This window comes from Vidua chalybeata, chromosome 3 (assembly GCF_026979565.1).
Source record: "Vidua chalybeata isolate OUT-0048 chromosome 3, bVidCha1 merged haplotype, whole genome shotgun sequence".
NCBI classification, from domain to species: domain Eukaryota; kingdom Metazoa; phylum Chordata; class Aves; order Passeriformes; family Viduidae; genus Vidua; species Vidua chalybeata.
In genome coordinates, this window is record NC_071532.1 from 86,837,731 (window position 1) to 86,856,034 (window position 18,304).

The 18,304-nt window shown below is 35.9% G+C and overlaps 1 protein-coding gene across 1 annotated transcript in view; it reads left to right on the plus strand.

Moving 5' to 3' along the window:
* EYS (eyes shut homolog) overlaps positions 1–18,304 on the plus strand; it is a 723,820-nt gene that overhangs the window by 214,017 nt on the left and 491,499 nt on the right. Inside the window, exons 18-20 of the mRNA XM_053938438.1 lie at positions 230–343; positions 787–900; positions 16,364–16,561. Of these exons, the coding sequence (XP_053794413.1) occupies positions 230–343; positions 787–900; positions 16,364–16,561 (426 nt within the window). The remainder of the gene's footprint in view (positions 1–229; positions 344–786; positions 901–16,363; positions 16,562–18,304) is intronic.

The window sequence follows — 18,304 nt, forward strand, 5'->3', positions numbered from 1 at the left end:
GCCTTAGTAAACTATTTGATGACTGTACTTTTAATATTTTTGAAAAATTAGTTAACTGCTTAAACATTCAGAAGGTGAACATCTGTCATAAACACCCTGCTTTGAATATAAAAAGGGTGTCCAATAGATCCTGATATGTGAGTTGTATTCACTTAAAATAAATGCCAGTCTTTACCTAAAGGTGCCATGGAATAACTTCTTTCCCCTTTCCTTGACTCTATATTCATAGGTACAACTTGTGAAGCAAATATAAATGAATGTCAGTCTTCTCCATGTCTTCAAAATGCATCCTGTGCAGACCTTATTGGTGGCTATAAATGTGTCTGTCTGCCTGGTTTTACTGGTGAGTTGTTTTTGTAGCAAACCTTGTTTTTCACAGCCTGGTAGTCCACAAAGCATCCATTACTACATTACTGACTAATTTGCTTGTGTTTTATTGTCACTTCTCTTTACCTGCCCTGGTCTAATGTTTAATTTGCATTCCAACAAACTGAAACACTGACTGCATCTGTAAACTACATAGCACAAGATAGATTAGTCTGCATTTAAAAAGGCCTTCAAAACTTGCACACATAAGGAAGACTTAGTTATCATTTAGCAACTGAGAAATGAGTTGGTATTATGTGTGGTTATAAGAACAAAATATGCTGAGATTAGTAGTGTGGCTGTTTGGCTGATGTATGTTAGCTTATCTTCACAAGTTGCTTGAGATTTTTGTGGTGCAAATTAATTAGAAATTGGCACTTGATTTTTTAGTAAGTGTTCAAAACTTTCATTTTTTCCAAGGTGCAAGATGTGAAACAGATATAGATGAGTGTGCTTCATTTCCCTGCAAGAATGGAGCCACCTGCATTGACCGACCTGGTAATTATTTCTGCCAATGTGTGGCTCCGTTTAAAGGTAATGAACACCAAGGGAGAGGGGAAAGCAAACATAATTAACTTTAGAAGGCATTTCTATCACTTGTCTAAATGCATTTCAGTCTTCCTACAGCATCAATAGTCCTTCGCTTCCCCAAACAAAGCTTTCAAACTAACCAGCCATATATATGCCTTCAGCTGCAACTAAGGTGAAGGGAACATTGTTTGTACATCTACTAGGTGTGTTTCTTTATTAAACAAAATTGATACTTTAAAATCAGTTTGTTAACAGAATAAAATTGCTTACATAGGTAATAGGAGGTATATACCCATTAAGCTGCCATCAGAAAGATTGATTGATTGATTTTCTACACAGTTTTCTCTCTAATTCTATTAGCATTCTCTACATTATTTTGTCATTTTTAGAAAACAATTTATAGCTATCTTAGAACCCAGAAACTGTGTGATTATTTCTCTTGATGCTTTTAAAATAAATACACTTAAATTGCAAAGGCTATTGTGACATTTTTCATATAAATTTTGGGGTTAAATTTTAAACACTTACTGCTAAAATAATTTAAAGAAACAAATTGTGTGATTATCTTGAGCAAATATAGTTCAAGTGATAGTCTCAATTAAAAGCACCTATTGATTTGTAAATTAAATATAAACACATTTTTCCTCCAACAGTTCAATATAATGACACTTACTTAGGATTCCAGAACAATCATTAAAAGGCAATTTTCCTGGTATGTTGAGACAGCAGGACTTTTCCCCTTTAGGGAAGATGGTTGTATAAAATTCATTATTCATGAACTCATGAACAAACACTCATGTTTGTTCCTATTATTTTAATTAATGGTCAAAATTTAGTTCGTAATTTTTGTTAGTTTTAATTTATGTTCTACTGAATAAAATCCAGTAGAATAACAAGTAAATTACTACTGCAGTATCAGAATTGCCTCTGTGCAGGAAGATGTAAAATAATTTTCAGTACATGGTTAGAAATACTAGTCTTTTGAGTATGTCTCACAAAAGGAACCAGATTTCCAGTAGATTTTGGTATTCATTTAGATATTTAAGTAAGTAATTAAAAATTCAGAAAGTCAACCTTTCTGTAGTCATCCTTCAAGAGACTAGCAGTGTCTCATATACTCAATGGAAAAGGTAAGCCCTGCTGGCAAGACTCATAAAATGTAACTGAGATCCTCTGAGAACATTATAGGAGGAAGTAGTTAATGACCTGCTGTGCCACTGAGACACTCACAAGTCTATGAGGCGAGATGAGATCCACCTGAGGGTACTGAGGAACTGCCAGAAAAGCTCACCAAGACACTCATCATCATTTGTCATCAGTTCTGGCTAACTAGGAAGGTCTCAGATGATTGCAGGTTGACCAGTGTGATGCCCATTCTCAGGATAGGTTGGAAGGAAGGCTCAGGGAGCTACAGGCTTGTCAGCCTGGCCTCGATACCTGGCAAGGTTATGGAACAGATTAATGTGATCACATGACACATACAGGACAACGAGGGGATTGGGCCCAGACATGTGGGTTTAGGATAGACAGGTCCTGCTTGACAGCTCCGGATCTTCTTTTATAACCAGCTCACCCACCTGGTGGGCAGGTGATGGGAGGGCTATGGATGCTGTCTACCTGTACTTCATCAAAGCCTTTGATACTGTCTCCAAGAGCATACTCCTGGAGAAGCTGGTAATCCATGGCTAAGACAGGTTCACTCTTCACTGGGTTAAGAACTAGCTGGATGGCCAGGCTCAGAGAGGGGTGGTATATGGAGTCACATCCATGTGATGGTCAGTCACTAGAGGGGTTCCCTGGGACTCAATATTGAGCCCAGTCCTGTTTGATATTATTGTCAATGATCTGCGTGAAGGCCCAAAGGGCACCCTCAATCAGTTTGCAGATGACACAAAATTGGGTGGAATTGTTGATCTGTTGGAAGTTAGGAAGGCTCTGCAGAGGGATGAGGACCGGCTAGTTCAGTGGGCCAAGGTCGGTGGTATGAGGTTCAATAAGACAAAGTGAAGGGTCCTACACTTCGGTCACAAAAACCCTATGCATCCCTACAGTCTGTGGGCAGAGTGGCTGGAAAGCTGCCCAGCAGAAAAGAACCTGGAGCTGACAGAGTTTGTACATGACCCAGTGTGTGCCCAGGTGGCAATGACATCCTGGCTTGTATCAGCAATGATGTGGCCAGCAGGACCAGGACAGGGACTGTCACTGGCAGTGGTGAGGCCACACTTCAAATCCTGTGTCCAGTTCTGTGACCCTCACTGCAAGAAATACATTGAGGGGCTGGAGCATGTGCAGATGAGGGCAACAGAGCAGGTGAAGTTTCTGGAGTGTAAGTCATACTAGGAGTGGCTAAAGGAGCTGGAGTTGCTTAGCTTGTAGAGGAGGAGGCTCAGGCGTGACCTTATCGCTCTCTACAACTTTCTGAAAGGAGATTGTACCAAGGTGGGGTTGGCCTCTTCTCCCAAGCAGGCAGCAACAGGACAAGAGGGTGTGGCCTCAAGGTGAACCAGGGAAGGTTCAGGTTTAATACCAGAAGAATTTCTTCACTGAAAGGGTGATTAAGCATTGGACGGACTGTTCAGGGAAGTACCAGCATTGCCATCCCAGGAGGTGTTGAGGAAAAGACTGGACATGGCACTTGGTGCTGTGGTCTAATTGACAAGGTGGTGATTGATCAGAGGTTGGACTCAATGACCATGGAGGTCATTTAGGTTCAACCTAAATGGATTCTATGATTCCATTCTATGATAATATTTTTGGTACAGGAGCTCTGAGGCTGTTTACTTCTTTAAGGCTTTGTTCAACACCATCCAATATCAAATTCTTATACTGATTTTGTCTAGATTTATATGGGTATAAATAAAAGTAGATTTAGTTTTATATGAAAACACTACCTCTGTCTCACACCATCTGTTTATTTAGTGCTAAACTGCTGTAAATGTAGCCTTCAACAGATTCACAGTAAGCCAACATAATGGTTAGCTAAACTATGTTTTCTAATTGTGTGGATACATTCAGGGCATTTTAATGAACAGCTTTGTGTGCACTAATTACAGATTACAGAATTACTTAGTTAAGAAAGTACATGCACAAAGTTAATGGCAAAAATTATATAGCAACACCTGTTTTGTTTTTGAGTATTTCCACAGATTTTCTTGCTTCTGATATTCTCAGTGGCAAACAATAAATGCTGTATTATGAATGCTGTCATTTACCTGGAAAGCAATCTGAAGAAGTATTTCCATAGTATATTGCAATGATTTGATTGTTCCATCACAAAATCTGACTTGAAGGGCATGCACTATTATTAGGAACATATATCAAGAACATGTACCAGTTGATCAGGAGATGTACAGCAGACCTCTACTATATAGAATGTGGAAATAAGGAATTCAGAGCATGATTTGGGCATTCAGGTGCATTCATACAAAAGATAGCCTGTCAGATTAAGCTAGAAATTGATTCTATATATAGAAACTGGCTTGCATACATCTATCTTGCTTTTGGTTTTATTTCCTTGACTATTTTAATTTGTTTATTTTGACAGGGAGACTAAGGAAGATTATGACCAGAAAGTATTGATTTTTTCTTTTTTCTTCCCCTTAATTTCCTCATGATTTTTAAAAAGGAGAAGCAAGTTTTTGCTTTCTTCACATTTCAAGTCTTCTGAGAGCAGGATAGCTGTTATTTATTTTTATGTGTGCCAAACTTTAAAATATCCTGAATGGGTAGTTTAATATTTTAAAAACTTTTATAATATATGAAAAGTCATCAGAAATTTAATTAAGGTATTACTGTGTACTCATAGTTTCTTGTATTTTTCTTTGGAAGAGCAGTGGGTTTCTTTGGATTTTTTAAAGCACATATTTATCTACTTAGAAAATATGTTTAAACTCATTCCATTGGCTTGCATAGAATAATGGAAGACATCAAAGGCTTTTAAGAAAAATGATGCTTGGGCAGTGATATATATCTAGATTTTCCTTCAAATGTCTCTAGTCCAAGTTTTGAAACTTAACTCTACAAGTCTGATATGTGAATGAAAACTTACTTCTCCTCTGGGCACCAACTCTTTCTTAAAAAATCCAATTTTCATAATGTGGATAGAGAGCACTGGAGAATTATATCTTCTGATGCTGCTGGTCTAACCCTAACAAAACTAATGCATTCCTCTCCACCAGTAAGAGGTAAAATTCCCCTGAGAGTAGATTTCCTCCCATGTAGTATAGATCATGGTCTTTTTATAAATTCTGGCATTTCATTGTAATTTTTGCCACTGAAGTCAAACCTTTGACTTCCCAAATGTTCAGACTAACAGCTTGAGAGTTAGCAGTCCACCTGTTGGTAATCCAAGAGAAAACTGAATGAATCTGTAAGACTTTCAGATATGTAATAACATCCTTGTCAACATCTAATAAGGTTCTAATTACTGAAAATGACAGCTGAAGTATTTTCATCCTATTTCAGCAAAGTTCCTCGTCCTTATGAAGTTGAAAATTTATTTTCTGTTTTCCAAAATTATTGAGTTTTACCTGTAGTACCGATATGGTAGAAAATAATGAACTTCAAATTCCCTGTACTTTTATATCATAATTATTTTGACCTTGATTTGGAGAAGCTCAAGATTTCATTAACAGAAGAAAATCTATACCATATTATGTTATTAATCTGGTTAGAGGAAGAGATTTCTGTGTAAACCCACAGAAATCCTAGAAGTTACTGAGCCCCTCTGAGCCTGTGCTGTGACTAAGGTTAAACAGAGAAAAAAATATAGCATCTAGGTATGTATAATATGCTTTTGCCATTTATAATAGTTATTTATGCCAAAAGTACTGTATGTGTTTGTGAACATGTTCTAATTAATCAAACATAACAATCCACTTATAAAAGTCCAGTTCTCTGTTTCTGTTGGCTTTCAGTAGTTCTGGCACTGACCTGTATAGTACAAGTCATTATCACACCTCATGCTTTAAAGCTGAAAGGCTTAAAAGTGGCCATGCTGCCACTTACATATTCTGCAGTGTGATGTTCTTTACATATAGGACTTAACCTTAATTTGTCTGGTACAGTTGCTTCTGCTTGGTTTTAATATATCAGTACCTGAAAATATTCATTTTAGAAATGTCTCCACTTCCACCTGTTTTGTATCATAACTGAGGTACAACAGTGATAGTCGTGTATATCGGACATTTCGTATCAGTGGACATTCTGAAGTTCTTCAGAAATAGAGGAGAGAGAAGCTCTTGAATTCTCTGCTGACAAGCAATTGGAATAATTGGGAGAAGGAAGGAAGATCAACTTGATTTGGATGCTAGACAAATAAAATATTTTAATATTCTTAATATTATTAAAAGTTTTATTCCATTAGAATGTCCTAGCTGGGAAGTTATTATACTAACTTTTCTATTATTATATTGATTCTAAAATTGAAGTTATTACAGAATTGATGTTAACTCCTTGGGCAGAGAACAGAAGGAGTGAGAAACATGATGAGGCTGTATCTCATTTAGCGGTCCGACAACTTCACGGAAGGTAGAATGAAAGCTCCCATGGCTCTATCAGAAAATACTGAGTTGTCCCATTAAAAATTCAAACATGTTCAAAACCACTGCAATTAGTAAAGGTTATAGCTTTATCTATATTTATATCCATGCTGTTTTTATTGGTGGTTTTAGTGTTTTGTAAGAATGCAGAGGTAATTCAAATATTCTTTTAACTGTCAAGTTCCTAGTAATTTATGGAACTTTACTGTTCAGAGCTTTGAAATGCCAACATTTTTTAAGCCATATCAATCAAGTTACTCACAATTATTAGGCAGGAGTCCTTGCTGAGAATGTAGCAGAGCAAGTTTGTCCCTGTATCAGGCAAGCTGCTTTTCAGCATTCTTATCATGTAAAAGGTGAATGATCTCACTACAGTTTCTAGACCAGCTCATTTTTACAGAAGATAAAGTAAGGCTTAAAAGGCTGCTATTGATAACTAAGAACAGATCTTGCAGTCCCACACCAGAATTGCAAATGTTCCCCATTTTCTACACTTGTATTTAAGGCAAAGGTGAAACTAACTAATAACATTTCTCTGACACATGGACTGAGCCAGTAATCTGCTCTTCCCAAAGAAAGCTCAGGAAGGAAGAAAGCATTAAAATTCTAGTTTCAATTAGAAACTGTATATTGGATATGTGATAGTCCTATAAGAGTTGGCATGACTTTTTTCCTTGGAAAAAAAAGGAGAATAATCACCAGTTGTTTAGTAACTTGTTTTTAATAAATGGAACAAAGATTTTTATAGTTCGATCCAAATTATTTACATGACTCATTTCAAAAAATGCACTGTATGTATTTTGTCTAGATGTTGCTAATAGGTATGACCTTTTAAATCAAATATATGCAATTGTAGAGGAAAATTGAAATTCAGTTCTGAGGAAATGTCTACTTATTTCTTGCAGCCTTAATGACACGTCTCCAAATGTGTTCCAATTAAGATCAAAGCAAAAATGGTAATTGACCATCAAACATGTTGCAAAAGAAAGTAAACTTGTAAGAAAGGCAAGTCAGCAGAAAAAAAAAAGCTTGAGTCTATCAAAAAACAAAAGTAATAATGGAGATTTCATCACAAGACACTCTATTATGGGAACAGCTAATTACAAAACAGATAATAAGTAAGAAATGTAAGTGCTCATGAAGGCAAAAAGCTGGAGCAGGGATAATGGAGCAATTACTTTTCTAGTGCTCATAGGCCAAACCTCAGTCTTTCCTGTGCCAAGCCCCATGCAAACAGGCAGGTTTGCAAGACCTCTGGCTCTTTCTAGCATAACTGTGTGTTAGACCATAAACCACTATACTCTGTTCAACATCAGGTTTTATCTTGTTTTGCCACTCTCTTGACACTGAACAGCCAAATAAAATTTTATTAAGGGGAAAAAATGAAACTGATGCATAGATATATGAAGGGCAGTCTGCATCACATAGGAGCTTTTTGAGGGAAGAGAAGCAGAGTGGCCATATATGGGTTATATTACCAAGAAAACTGCCTTTGAACAATAAAGGATATGTAATGCCTAAATGGAAATCAGTATGAGCTGGGACTTGCTGTTGGCTCATTTATGAAGCCAACATGCAGGATTTTGGAATTTTTTTCTGATATTTCTATTCAGTTTTGTATTGTTCCTAAAAGCTGCCATCTAAATGAATACTCTCATCTTCTTCTGCTGTCTCCAAAATGAAACAATTCAGAGATAAGATCTTTTTCCTAGCCATGTCTAGTATCTGTTTAGCTGCTTTTGGGTATGTTAGATAGCCACAAAGGTCTGGTAGATATGCCAAGTTCTGTAGGAGAGCTGTGGCCTTTCAGAACAGCGCTGAGAACACAAAGGCATCTCGAAAAACCGTGTTTGCTTAACTTAGTGCATACAGATTCAGTGAGGTAAGTGCTGCAGTTTCAACTCTGCTTTTAGTTTGCACCTTGAGACACATCTTGACATCTTGATCCACAAGTAAAATTCTCTAAGCCTTTACAGCCATGAGTAATCTGGGAATACTTCATGTGTAAATCCAGTCACCTACAGCTGATAAGGGTTTGAATTTCATCAGTCATTCTGTGAGAATGGTGTTCAAGATCCTCTATTCAGGAAACAGATTTAAGTTATGGAGATGATACAAGTTCTATTCATTGCAAATGGAAATCTGGCCCTTATTTTTCCAGAAAGTAGGTGCAAACCACCATTTTTAAAGACTTAAAACATGATTACCTTTTCTAGGGCTGCCCTGCAAATTGTGAAGGCATTGCTGCTGCTCAAAGAAACGTTTACCGAATTTCAGAAGGGTTTTTTTGACTACTGATCAAATGTTTTTAGCTTTATTTTTCTACATAGTGGGCCTATTTATGGCAGAGGGTCATCTGCCAATATATAAACTAAAAGTAATAAAATTATAATCTTGGTATCAAATGCTATAAATAATATCTGTCTAATGACTCAAATATTAAGAAAATGAAAGTGTGATCTTGGAACAAAGAAGAGTTTGACCACGACAACTAAAGGCAGCCATTATTGCAATTCGTTATTGACATCTACAAGTCCTAAGCCATAACAAAAACATAAGTTTGATACAAGTTTTCTGTACGTTTTCCACACCTAATATTAATTTCAGTTGAATGCTGTTGCAGATAAAATAAAGAATGAAAAGAAAAGCATTCCCATATATCTCAGTCTGAAATAAATTTTTATTAATTGTTTTCCATAGTGGAATTCTTCTTCTGGTTTCTGAGAAAGAGTGAAGCATGTTTTATGTGAAATGGGAAATTCACAAATGTGGATACAGATATATCTTCATTGTTTATTCATTATAAACTTGTATATTTTGAAAAAAACCCCTGCACTTAAATAATATATTCAACTTCTGATTTGTTCTATTTTTACAGAAATGTATACAGGTATGGAGCAACAATATATACATCTCTGTGTGATCTTCATTCTAAAATTTGTGATATGGGTCTTTCTCATACTCTATTTTAGCACTGTTGCATGCTCTGCATTATCATATATAATTAAGGAAATGTATTTTTACTTGAAAAGTGCTATGTATTCTTTTTTCAAATATTCTTCCATTAAAAAAAAAAGTATATGGTTTTCAATTAGTCTGGATTTCAGAGAAAATGTCTTTCCACTGTTTATACACAGAATGTCAAAGCAATTCCTTTAATGGAAAGTAGTATTTGGATTCCAGAGAAAGGATTGGATTTGCTATAAACTTGAAGTATAAGAAAATGCATGTTAAGTTTTTAAAATATTATAATACTCAGCTTAATTTCAAGTAATATAAAAATATGCATGTTTCACTTATTTTTTCTATTTCCTTCCCTTTTCCAGGGTATTTCTGGTTTTTTATTTACTTTTACTAGTCTTTAATCATCTCAGTTGTGGAAATATTTTCTTATGTCTCATAGCAGATCAAGATAAGCAGTCAGTTTTTAAAATAATGGCAAGCTTAGAGGTACATCTAAGCTTCTCAAAGTTTTGAACTATTAATAGAGACAATTTTATCTTTAGCCTTAAAGTATTTCATATTTAGAGTTGAAAAGAACTCAGATTTTAGGTATCTAACTTCTTGCTCATGAGTGTTCCTGGGATTTTATGGTAAGTCTATGAAAGCCTTTGGGAGCAAGACCTACTGAGCTGTGTAAAGGTGATGAAAACAAAACCACATATTTCTCTGAAGTGATCATATAGCTTTTGAATTAAAATTGTAACCACTCATTTCAAAAGGATAATCTTGGGAAAACCAGTAAGTTTCATGTAGACTGGGAGCAGGGTTTGGGGGTTGGGGCAGGCATGTCTTTTTATAACTTTATAGTGCCTTTGAACACTAGGTTATCTCCCATAACTAAGTATATTTTTATTTTTATTGTAAAGAATTCAGTTTGTCTAATTTATCTTGGAAAAAAAATAGTTATTCATTTCAATGTTAGAAGTGTCTTTCAACTCTGTTGTTAATAGGTGAGTTAAAAAAGACTGAAACAATGCCAGTGCAGTGATGTTATGATCACAAAATCACAGTGCTGGTGCTGGTACCTGTTTGCTAGTTCTTGAAATTTTTTTGTCCTCATGAAGGTGTATTTAACACCATTACCAGATTTTTTGTTATAATTTAGGAAATTGCCATCCAAATGACACACTAGTTTTTCTGGTAGATATTTTATTTTCACTATATTGTCACAATTGTACCATCAGTCTGAAATGAGATGCATTTTGCAGGCCATACTTTTACAGCAAAATGCTGAATTTGAAAACTGTTGTCAGATTTCATTCCAAAAAATGTTAGTAGCAAATGTTTTATTTATTAGATTATTTTCCTAAAGAATAACAACACTGAAGACATGTCACTTCTGATTATAGGAGACTTCAGTACTACACATCAAAACATTTCATGTACACATTTATGCTGAGCAAATAAAACAAACAAATATATCAATAGTTTCACATAAAGAAATAGAAATTTATATCAGGCAATTTATTTTCTATGTCATTTTTATAAATTAGGCTTTTGACTTTTAGTAATAGCCTTAAAAAGGGCTGCCTATTTCAGCAAAATAAAATCTATTTTCATTTATGGTATTTAGAAATTCTACCCTAGAAGTATTATAAGCAAATACAGTAGAAAAGGAAACTCATTAATATTGGCAGGATGAAATTTCTAAATATGCAATATACTTCTCATTCCTAAACCAAAAAAAAAAAAAAAAAAGAGAATATTTTCCAAAGAAACTATTCATTGTTTGATATATAGTATGCTAATAGAGAAGCATACTATATACTATTAGTATATGCTTAACTGTAGATAAAGATGTATAATACTTACTGCAATATATTGTACAATTGTAAAGGAAATTATCCTTCAGGTGACTGTTTAATTTAATTATTGGTGCATATACTTTTGAGGTTTGTTCAGGTTTATTCTAATAGAGAGGCCTTTAGTTGCCCATTAAAGACAATTTATTATTGCAATCAATAAAATGAAGCCAAGAATTAAACAAGCAAAAAGGTTAAATCTGTCTAAAGGAAATAAGCATAGTTCTGAAGATGACCTGAACTTATTAATTAATTAATTAACTCCTGTGATGGATTCTTTCACATTTCATTTTCACATTTTCTTTTTTGTCATTTAACTGTTTCGTGAACATTACCTCTTCACTCTGAATTTAAAAATTATGATATGTGAGGGAGAGAAAACAGTTTTAAACAGTCTTCCTGGCACAGCATTCCTTTCTGTCAACAATCACAGACCTGCTGTTACAGAAACTTTTCAGTTCAAGTGAGAAGTTTCATGTTTAGCACAAAATAGATGTATTGAAATCAATCAGCTACAGTAACACATTAGTACAAAAATATTTGTACAGAAATTCTTTAACACATATTTAGAAGAGAGAGGAAATGCTGAAAACATAAAAACTACTTTATGATCAAGCTATTTTTATTAAAAGAAATTACCTTTTAACCTGCTTGCTGTTTGATTTATCCTTAATCATACTTTTGCAGCTTTGTAAAAAAATGCTGGTATGAGAGCAGCAGCAGCAAGTGAACTTGTTTTACAAGTATGCAATCACCACTGTCTACTCCTATCCAACCTACTCCTATTCACTCTTAATTTTTGTATAAATATGCATTTTAAAAAAAAAATTCTACATTAACTCATCCAATTTTATTTTCTTGTTTTCTTATTTCTTGTATTGATTAGCATTAATAATTAATTACTTAACAAAAATGTATTAAGATAATACCAACAGTTGTGATTCTCTGAGTAAGGGAATAGTCTTTTTACTTATTACTCTCAACACTGATAGTTAAAAATTAATTGATTCAGGGGAAAGAACTGAGTGAGATTGGCAGTCTTATTATTTTATTATCTTTTTGTTTTACCAATCTTCCAGTTAGAATAGGAATAAAACCTTTGCCATTTCTGACAGTAGCAGACAAAAAGTTTTTTCATTAAATGATATGCATGAAAGCTGGGTGGGAGAAAAAGGATATTGACTATCTAATTAAAGAGTAGTGAGCATTTTTTGAAACAAGGCACTAAAAAGATTATAATAATAGCAACTGATATCATTCTATGTGGCTTAGCCTCATTTGATAAACTTCTTTATGGCCATATTTTCATTTACCATTCTTTATAAATGTCAGATCAATTTAATTTTTTTCACTTTACTATAGTTAGAATTAAGAAGCAATTTGTTTTCCCTAATCCTTAAAAGGGGAAACATCTATTTTTTGTAAGGAAATAGTTTTGGTGTAATTTCAAATCTACACAAACTTCACTGTAGTTCGTACCCTTCTGGGGAGCTACCTCGATTCATGCTCCTATTTGCAGAACACCATGGGGAGAAGGAGGAGCGTGAGCTCCTCTCCATGCATCCTGGTTTAATTTCCATGCTGCCAGGGGAAGGATCTGGTGAATAAGAATAAGCTTCACAGGAGCAGTGATTACAAAATGAAAGGTGAATAAGTTTTTCTTAGGCTCCCTGAAGGGAGAAAGCCTGATATCCACAGCAGGAGGATAGGAGGAGAAGATCAGGGTAGGTAGAGGATACAGTCAGGCATGGAGAGAAAGAGACTCTGCAGCTGTGAAGGCTGTAGGAAGGAAGGAATATTCCTTCTGATTACTTGGATGAGAAGTTTTATCTGGAAAACCAAGTAAGCTCTCTAAGTCTGACATGTGCATCCTCATCACTACCACTAAAACAAAGCAAAGGCTGACAGATAAGACACTTCTCTGAGGGAGAGTGGTACCAGGTGACCAGACCTCATCTCTGAGGAGGTTTATTTGCATGTCAGAGATCTCAGAGTAGGGAAGAGATTACCAGAGTCTGGCTGATTACCAGAGCTTGCTTGCTTTTACTGCTTGTCCATGACAGGATCAATAACAATGCCAGCAGATACCCAGAGCATATCAAAAGTGACTAGGGGACTCCAGCAGCAGGGGTAAAAACTGTGGGGGCCCAGATAGAGTTTTCCCATCACTGCTGATAAGAAGATAAGCATCCTGGGGGTTAACATCTGATTAATGCCACAGGCAGAACTTCATTGATACATCACTCAAGTAGATCAGGTAGAGTTGAATGGCAACCATTTAAATAAATATTGTGGTGGATGTCTTCTACAGATAGCTTGATCAAGAAAAGTTTATGAAGTAATCTTTAGGAAATTAGAAAAAATACTTTGGAATATTAGTTCTCCTTGGGATATTATGACACTGACTTCTCCTGAAAAGACAATATGGAAAGACACAAATAATTGATCATATTGACAATTTTTTTAAAGCAATTGCAGGGTGAGAAAACTGGGGAAGATATTTATCTGTATTCTAGATTTGTGAATAAGCAAGAGGAAGTTTGGGATATAGAGGTAGGAAACAACTCTGGCAATAATGTCAGGGAGATGATAGAGTTCATGATCTTAAGAGAAACACAAAATCAAGTAGCACAGTAATGATTCCAAACTCCAGTGCGCTGGCTTTCATTAGCTCAGAAATCTGTTTGGCAAGTTCCCGTTAGAGATTGCACTGATTGCACTGAAGGGAAAAAGGATTTGTCTTGAGCCCACTGATTTATCTTAAAAGACCATTTCCTCAAAGCACAGTTCTTTCCAATGTGCAGGAACGCAAGCAGGTGTGGCTCAAAAACAGATAAATGGGCTTTTGAATGAGCATAAAGAGAAAAGGAAGTGCACAGAAGGTAGATGCAAAGGTAAAGCTGCCTCTCCAGGTAAAGAAAATTAAGTATTGCATTACTAGATCATCTGATAGTTCCATTTAGAATTGTGAGCCATGTGTTAAGCTTATTTGTGTTATACCACTTTAGGAATCAGCAGGGTTTTCACTCATGTCAAGCTGTTGTAATATAAATATGGAAACTTCAGGGCAAAATCTCAATGAGCCATATGGCTTCTTTTGCTGTGCAATTTCATGAATTCTAGATCTGAAAATGATGGCTGTCTTTAGCAGGATCATCCTGCATCAGAGACATCATAAGCATAAAGACAGGGAACAACTTGTATTGTTTTTTCCTCTTTTGTCAGCATCATTACTGGAGTCAAAGGGTTGTTGGATTTTTTAGCCTCAGTTCTGTTCCTACCTGTTGTAGTTGTTACTAAAAGCATTTAGAATTCAGCCCTGAAATGACCATCTTACAGTAAGCAGTCAGCTCACCTACAATCCTGCTAACATTTTGGACAGTGTTTGTTTCATTATTATGAAGGCTCCTGGCAGGAGCTGTGGCCTGTGGGAGGTCTGCATTGACATAGGGCAGAAGTGTCAGGGTCAAAGAGCTGTCATGGACTAACCACAGCTCCAATTCCCCATCCCCCTGTGCTATTCATGGGTAAGGAGGAGGTAGCAGAGTCTGAATTGAAGGAGTGAGGTTGAGTCTGGGAAGAAAAGACGCGTGGAGAAAGGTGGTTTTATCTTTGTGTTTGTTTTTTTTTTTACAATCCTGTGCTATTTTTAATTGGCAGTTAATTCAATCAGTTTTCCTCAAGTTGTTTCTATTTTGTCAATGACAGTAATTTGTAAATGATGCCCCTATTTTTATCATGGTCCTCAAGGTTTTCTCTCTTATTATTTTCTCCTGCCTGTTGAGGGGGAGTGACAGAGTGGCTGGATGGGCATCTGTCAGCTATCAACCCAGTCTAGTGTAATCCACTGTGTGGATTATATCTTCCACACAACCACCCAGGCTTTTTGTCTTGTAGTGTCACACTGCCCAACACTGGATTAAGGTTACAGCCTGCCTGAGGAACAGAGAGCTTTCTGGGACAGGGAGAAACTGCTGCAGAAAGGAATGACTGGACAATCATAGTGGAGGCAAGGACACTGGTGAAGTCTGCAGAAGGCTCAGAGCACAGCAAACGCTGGGAAACTCCACCAGAACGCGTGGCATAGACACAGCTTCAGTAGTTATGGAAAGGCTTCAAAGGGATTAGGAGGTGCTTGTGTACAGTTTGTTACAGCCTGACAGTCACTAAGCACTGTCTGAAAGTAAGCCTGAAAGAGCAGACTTACCTCCAGCAGCACTGACTGAAAATGCAGGCAGATATACAGACCTAAACCCATTTGATCTCAGTTGTCTCTGCCACCCTCATTTCCATTATCAGTACTGGAAAACATGAAACAGTTTTCTTATGTTCTAACAAATTAAGGCTCAATTTATAGGCCATTTAAATCTCTTTTTATCTAATTATTGTAAATTAAAGATTTAGATGAGGGCATCTGTGACCCAAGATCCACAATCACAAAGTTCCTTGGGTAGTTCAGATAAATGTACATAATCTGCTATACAAGAGTGTTAGTAAGGAAAAAGTACAATGGGACTGTGCAAGATTTTCTATTGTATGGAATTTTTATAAATAATGGAGGCATTCACTCATCATTAAATAAATACATATTTTCAATAAAGTAATTTGTATTCAGTCATGGATGGTAAGCGCAACAATTATACAATGTTACATATATCTAATTCATGTTCACTATTATAGGTTAATGTGTGAACAATTCATGTAGTAGTTGTGACAACAGCTTATCAAGACAAAATAGCAGGAAGGTTCAATCAAAATTAATTTTTTGTTTTAAAATACATTCTAAAAAATTTCATTTTTGAGCTGTTCACAAAGCACAAGGGTTAAGAGAAAAGATGGAAGATATATACCTATCTATCGAAACCTGTGAGATAGCTATTAGATTTTAAAATGTATTGTATCATATAAAGTAATATAAACAAAATATAAATTGTCTTTTTTTTTTTTAATGATATTAAGCAAATAGATGTTTCTGCATGGTAATATACATATATGTACCTCTGAGACCCTCCTACTCGATTTTAACCAGGGTTATAAAGAAAATAAAGCTCATAATAGACAGCAGCTGCAGGGATATATTCATTAGTTTAACACTGACAGCTTTGCTGTTTTCTTTTTCAGGTTTGAACTGTGAGTTTAGGCCTTGTGAGGCCAGTACTCCCTGTGAGAATGGAGCTGTGTGCATAGAAGAAATGAATTTGGACGTTTTTCCCCTTGGATTCCACTGCCAGTGTGTGAAGGGCTTTGCAGGTCCACGCTGTGAGATCAATGTCAATGAGTGCAGCTCTAACCCTTGCCTCCATGGATACTGCTATGACAGTGAGTTCAGTCTGGTTACTCCCTTTAATGTAGGGTAGTCTTTCTCTTGAAGTGTCTGTAGCTGCTGAGCTGCTCTGGGGAGAACAGTGGATAATTTACTGAAATTTAGCTTGTCTGAAGCTTCACAGCCTGTACCAGAAGGATTATTTTTGCCAAAATGCCTCAGCTCCTGGCACTGAGGTTTTTGTGTTCAGGGGGTCAGAATTGTAGCTAATGAGAATTTTTAATGAGATTTGTGCTGTCTCCTTTGATACCTAAATTAACCAAAAACACCTTATATTGTGCATTTCATGAGAGAATATTCAGGTGCTGAAAAAGAGCTCATGGAGCACTTAGGCATTATATGTCATAATTCTAATAAGTCAAAAAGTTCTGTTTAATTTCAAACTAATGTAAAAGGGTGTGCCTGTTTACCTTCTACGTGTAACTGTGTAACTTACTCTTTCATTGCAAGATTTACTGAAAGGTTTTAGAAGCAACTTGATTACCCTACTATATTCTGTCTGGATTGGCAGGCCAAGTTATGGAGTACTTATTTGAAAGTTTTATAGGGCTCTTACCATCCATCTGAGACTTTCTATACTTGTTAAAAAAAAAAAAAAAAAAAAAAAAAAGTAGCAGTAGCAGTAGTAATTTTCAGAGGATCTTAAAATGCTGACTGGAAAGCTGAAAAACATCTGAAGGTCATGTAGTCAACCCTGCACGAAGCTAGACTACTAACAGTGCTAGAACAGGTCAGTCAGGGATTTTTCTAGCTGAGTTTTGAAAGCCTTCAAAGAGGGACAGAAATTTCACAAACTCTTTGGGACAGTGTATTCCACCAATTAACTACTCTGGCAATTCTCACACTCTTCCAGTCCCATCCGAATTTCGTGAGCTGTAACTTTTGGCCATTGCCTCATAGTACCTCCTAGGACTACTAAGGGTTCTGTCATTTGTGCAAGTATCCTTGAAGTTATTGTTAAATAGCCCTCTCACTATGAACACTTCCCTAAAGGTCTAATACAAAGAAAGCCTGCTAAACTTCTTCTCATAGGGTCCACACTTTAAGCACTGAGTAACCTGTGTTTTTCTTCTTCTACATCTCTCTCTGGTTTCTTCACATCCTTTTTCAAAAAAAAGAATGATGATTTAAGAACTTCCATAAAATTAATTTTTTTTAGAAAAATTTGCAGAAGACCTAATCAACCTACTGGTTTCAGATGAGATCTTAAAGAACTGAGCCCAAATTTCCAAATACAGCATTGTCTAAAACTATCCTGGTTAAAATAAAAATCGGTTTCAATAAAATATCTTAAAAAGTCTGTCTTTCCTTATCTGGGAATAAGGTGAGTGACTTCATCTTCTATCTAGCAAAGACTATTTCCTATTACATTTACAGATGTTTTATATGTGGTCTACATTGGTTTACAAATATTTTTGAACTGAAATTCAGATGAGCTGTATTAAAGCTCTTCCTGCTGACAAAGTGCTGATTTTTGGGGGAACAGCTTGTCCTTGTGGTGCCTCTGGCTTGAGTTTTATCATGCGGACACTTGAGCTCCTCTACCCTACGTGCACTGGCTGCAGAAAGCTGGAATCCTAAGGAAGCTGGGAAGCTTTTAGCATATGAATAATGCTCCTGTGCTGAAGGACTTAAAGCATTTAATGAATACAGTAGCAGCTGTGTGTACAGACATGATGGTAGAATAGATTCTATAGTAAATCTCAGGGATAATGAAGAACCCAGGGACTCCTTTGAGG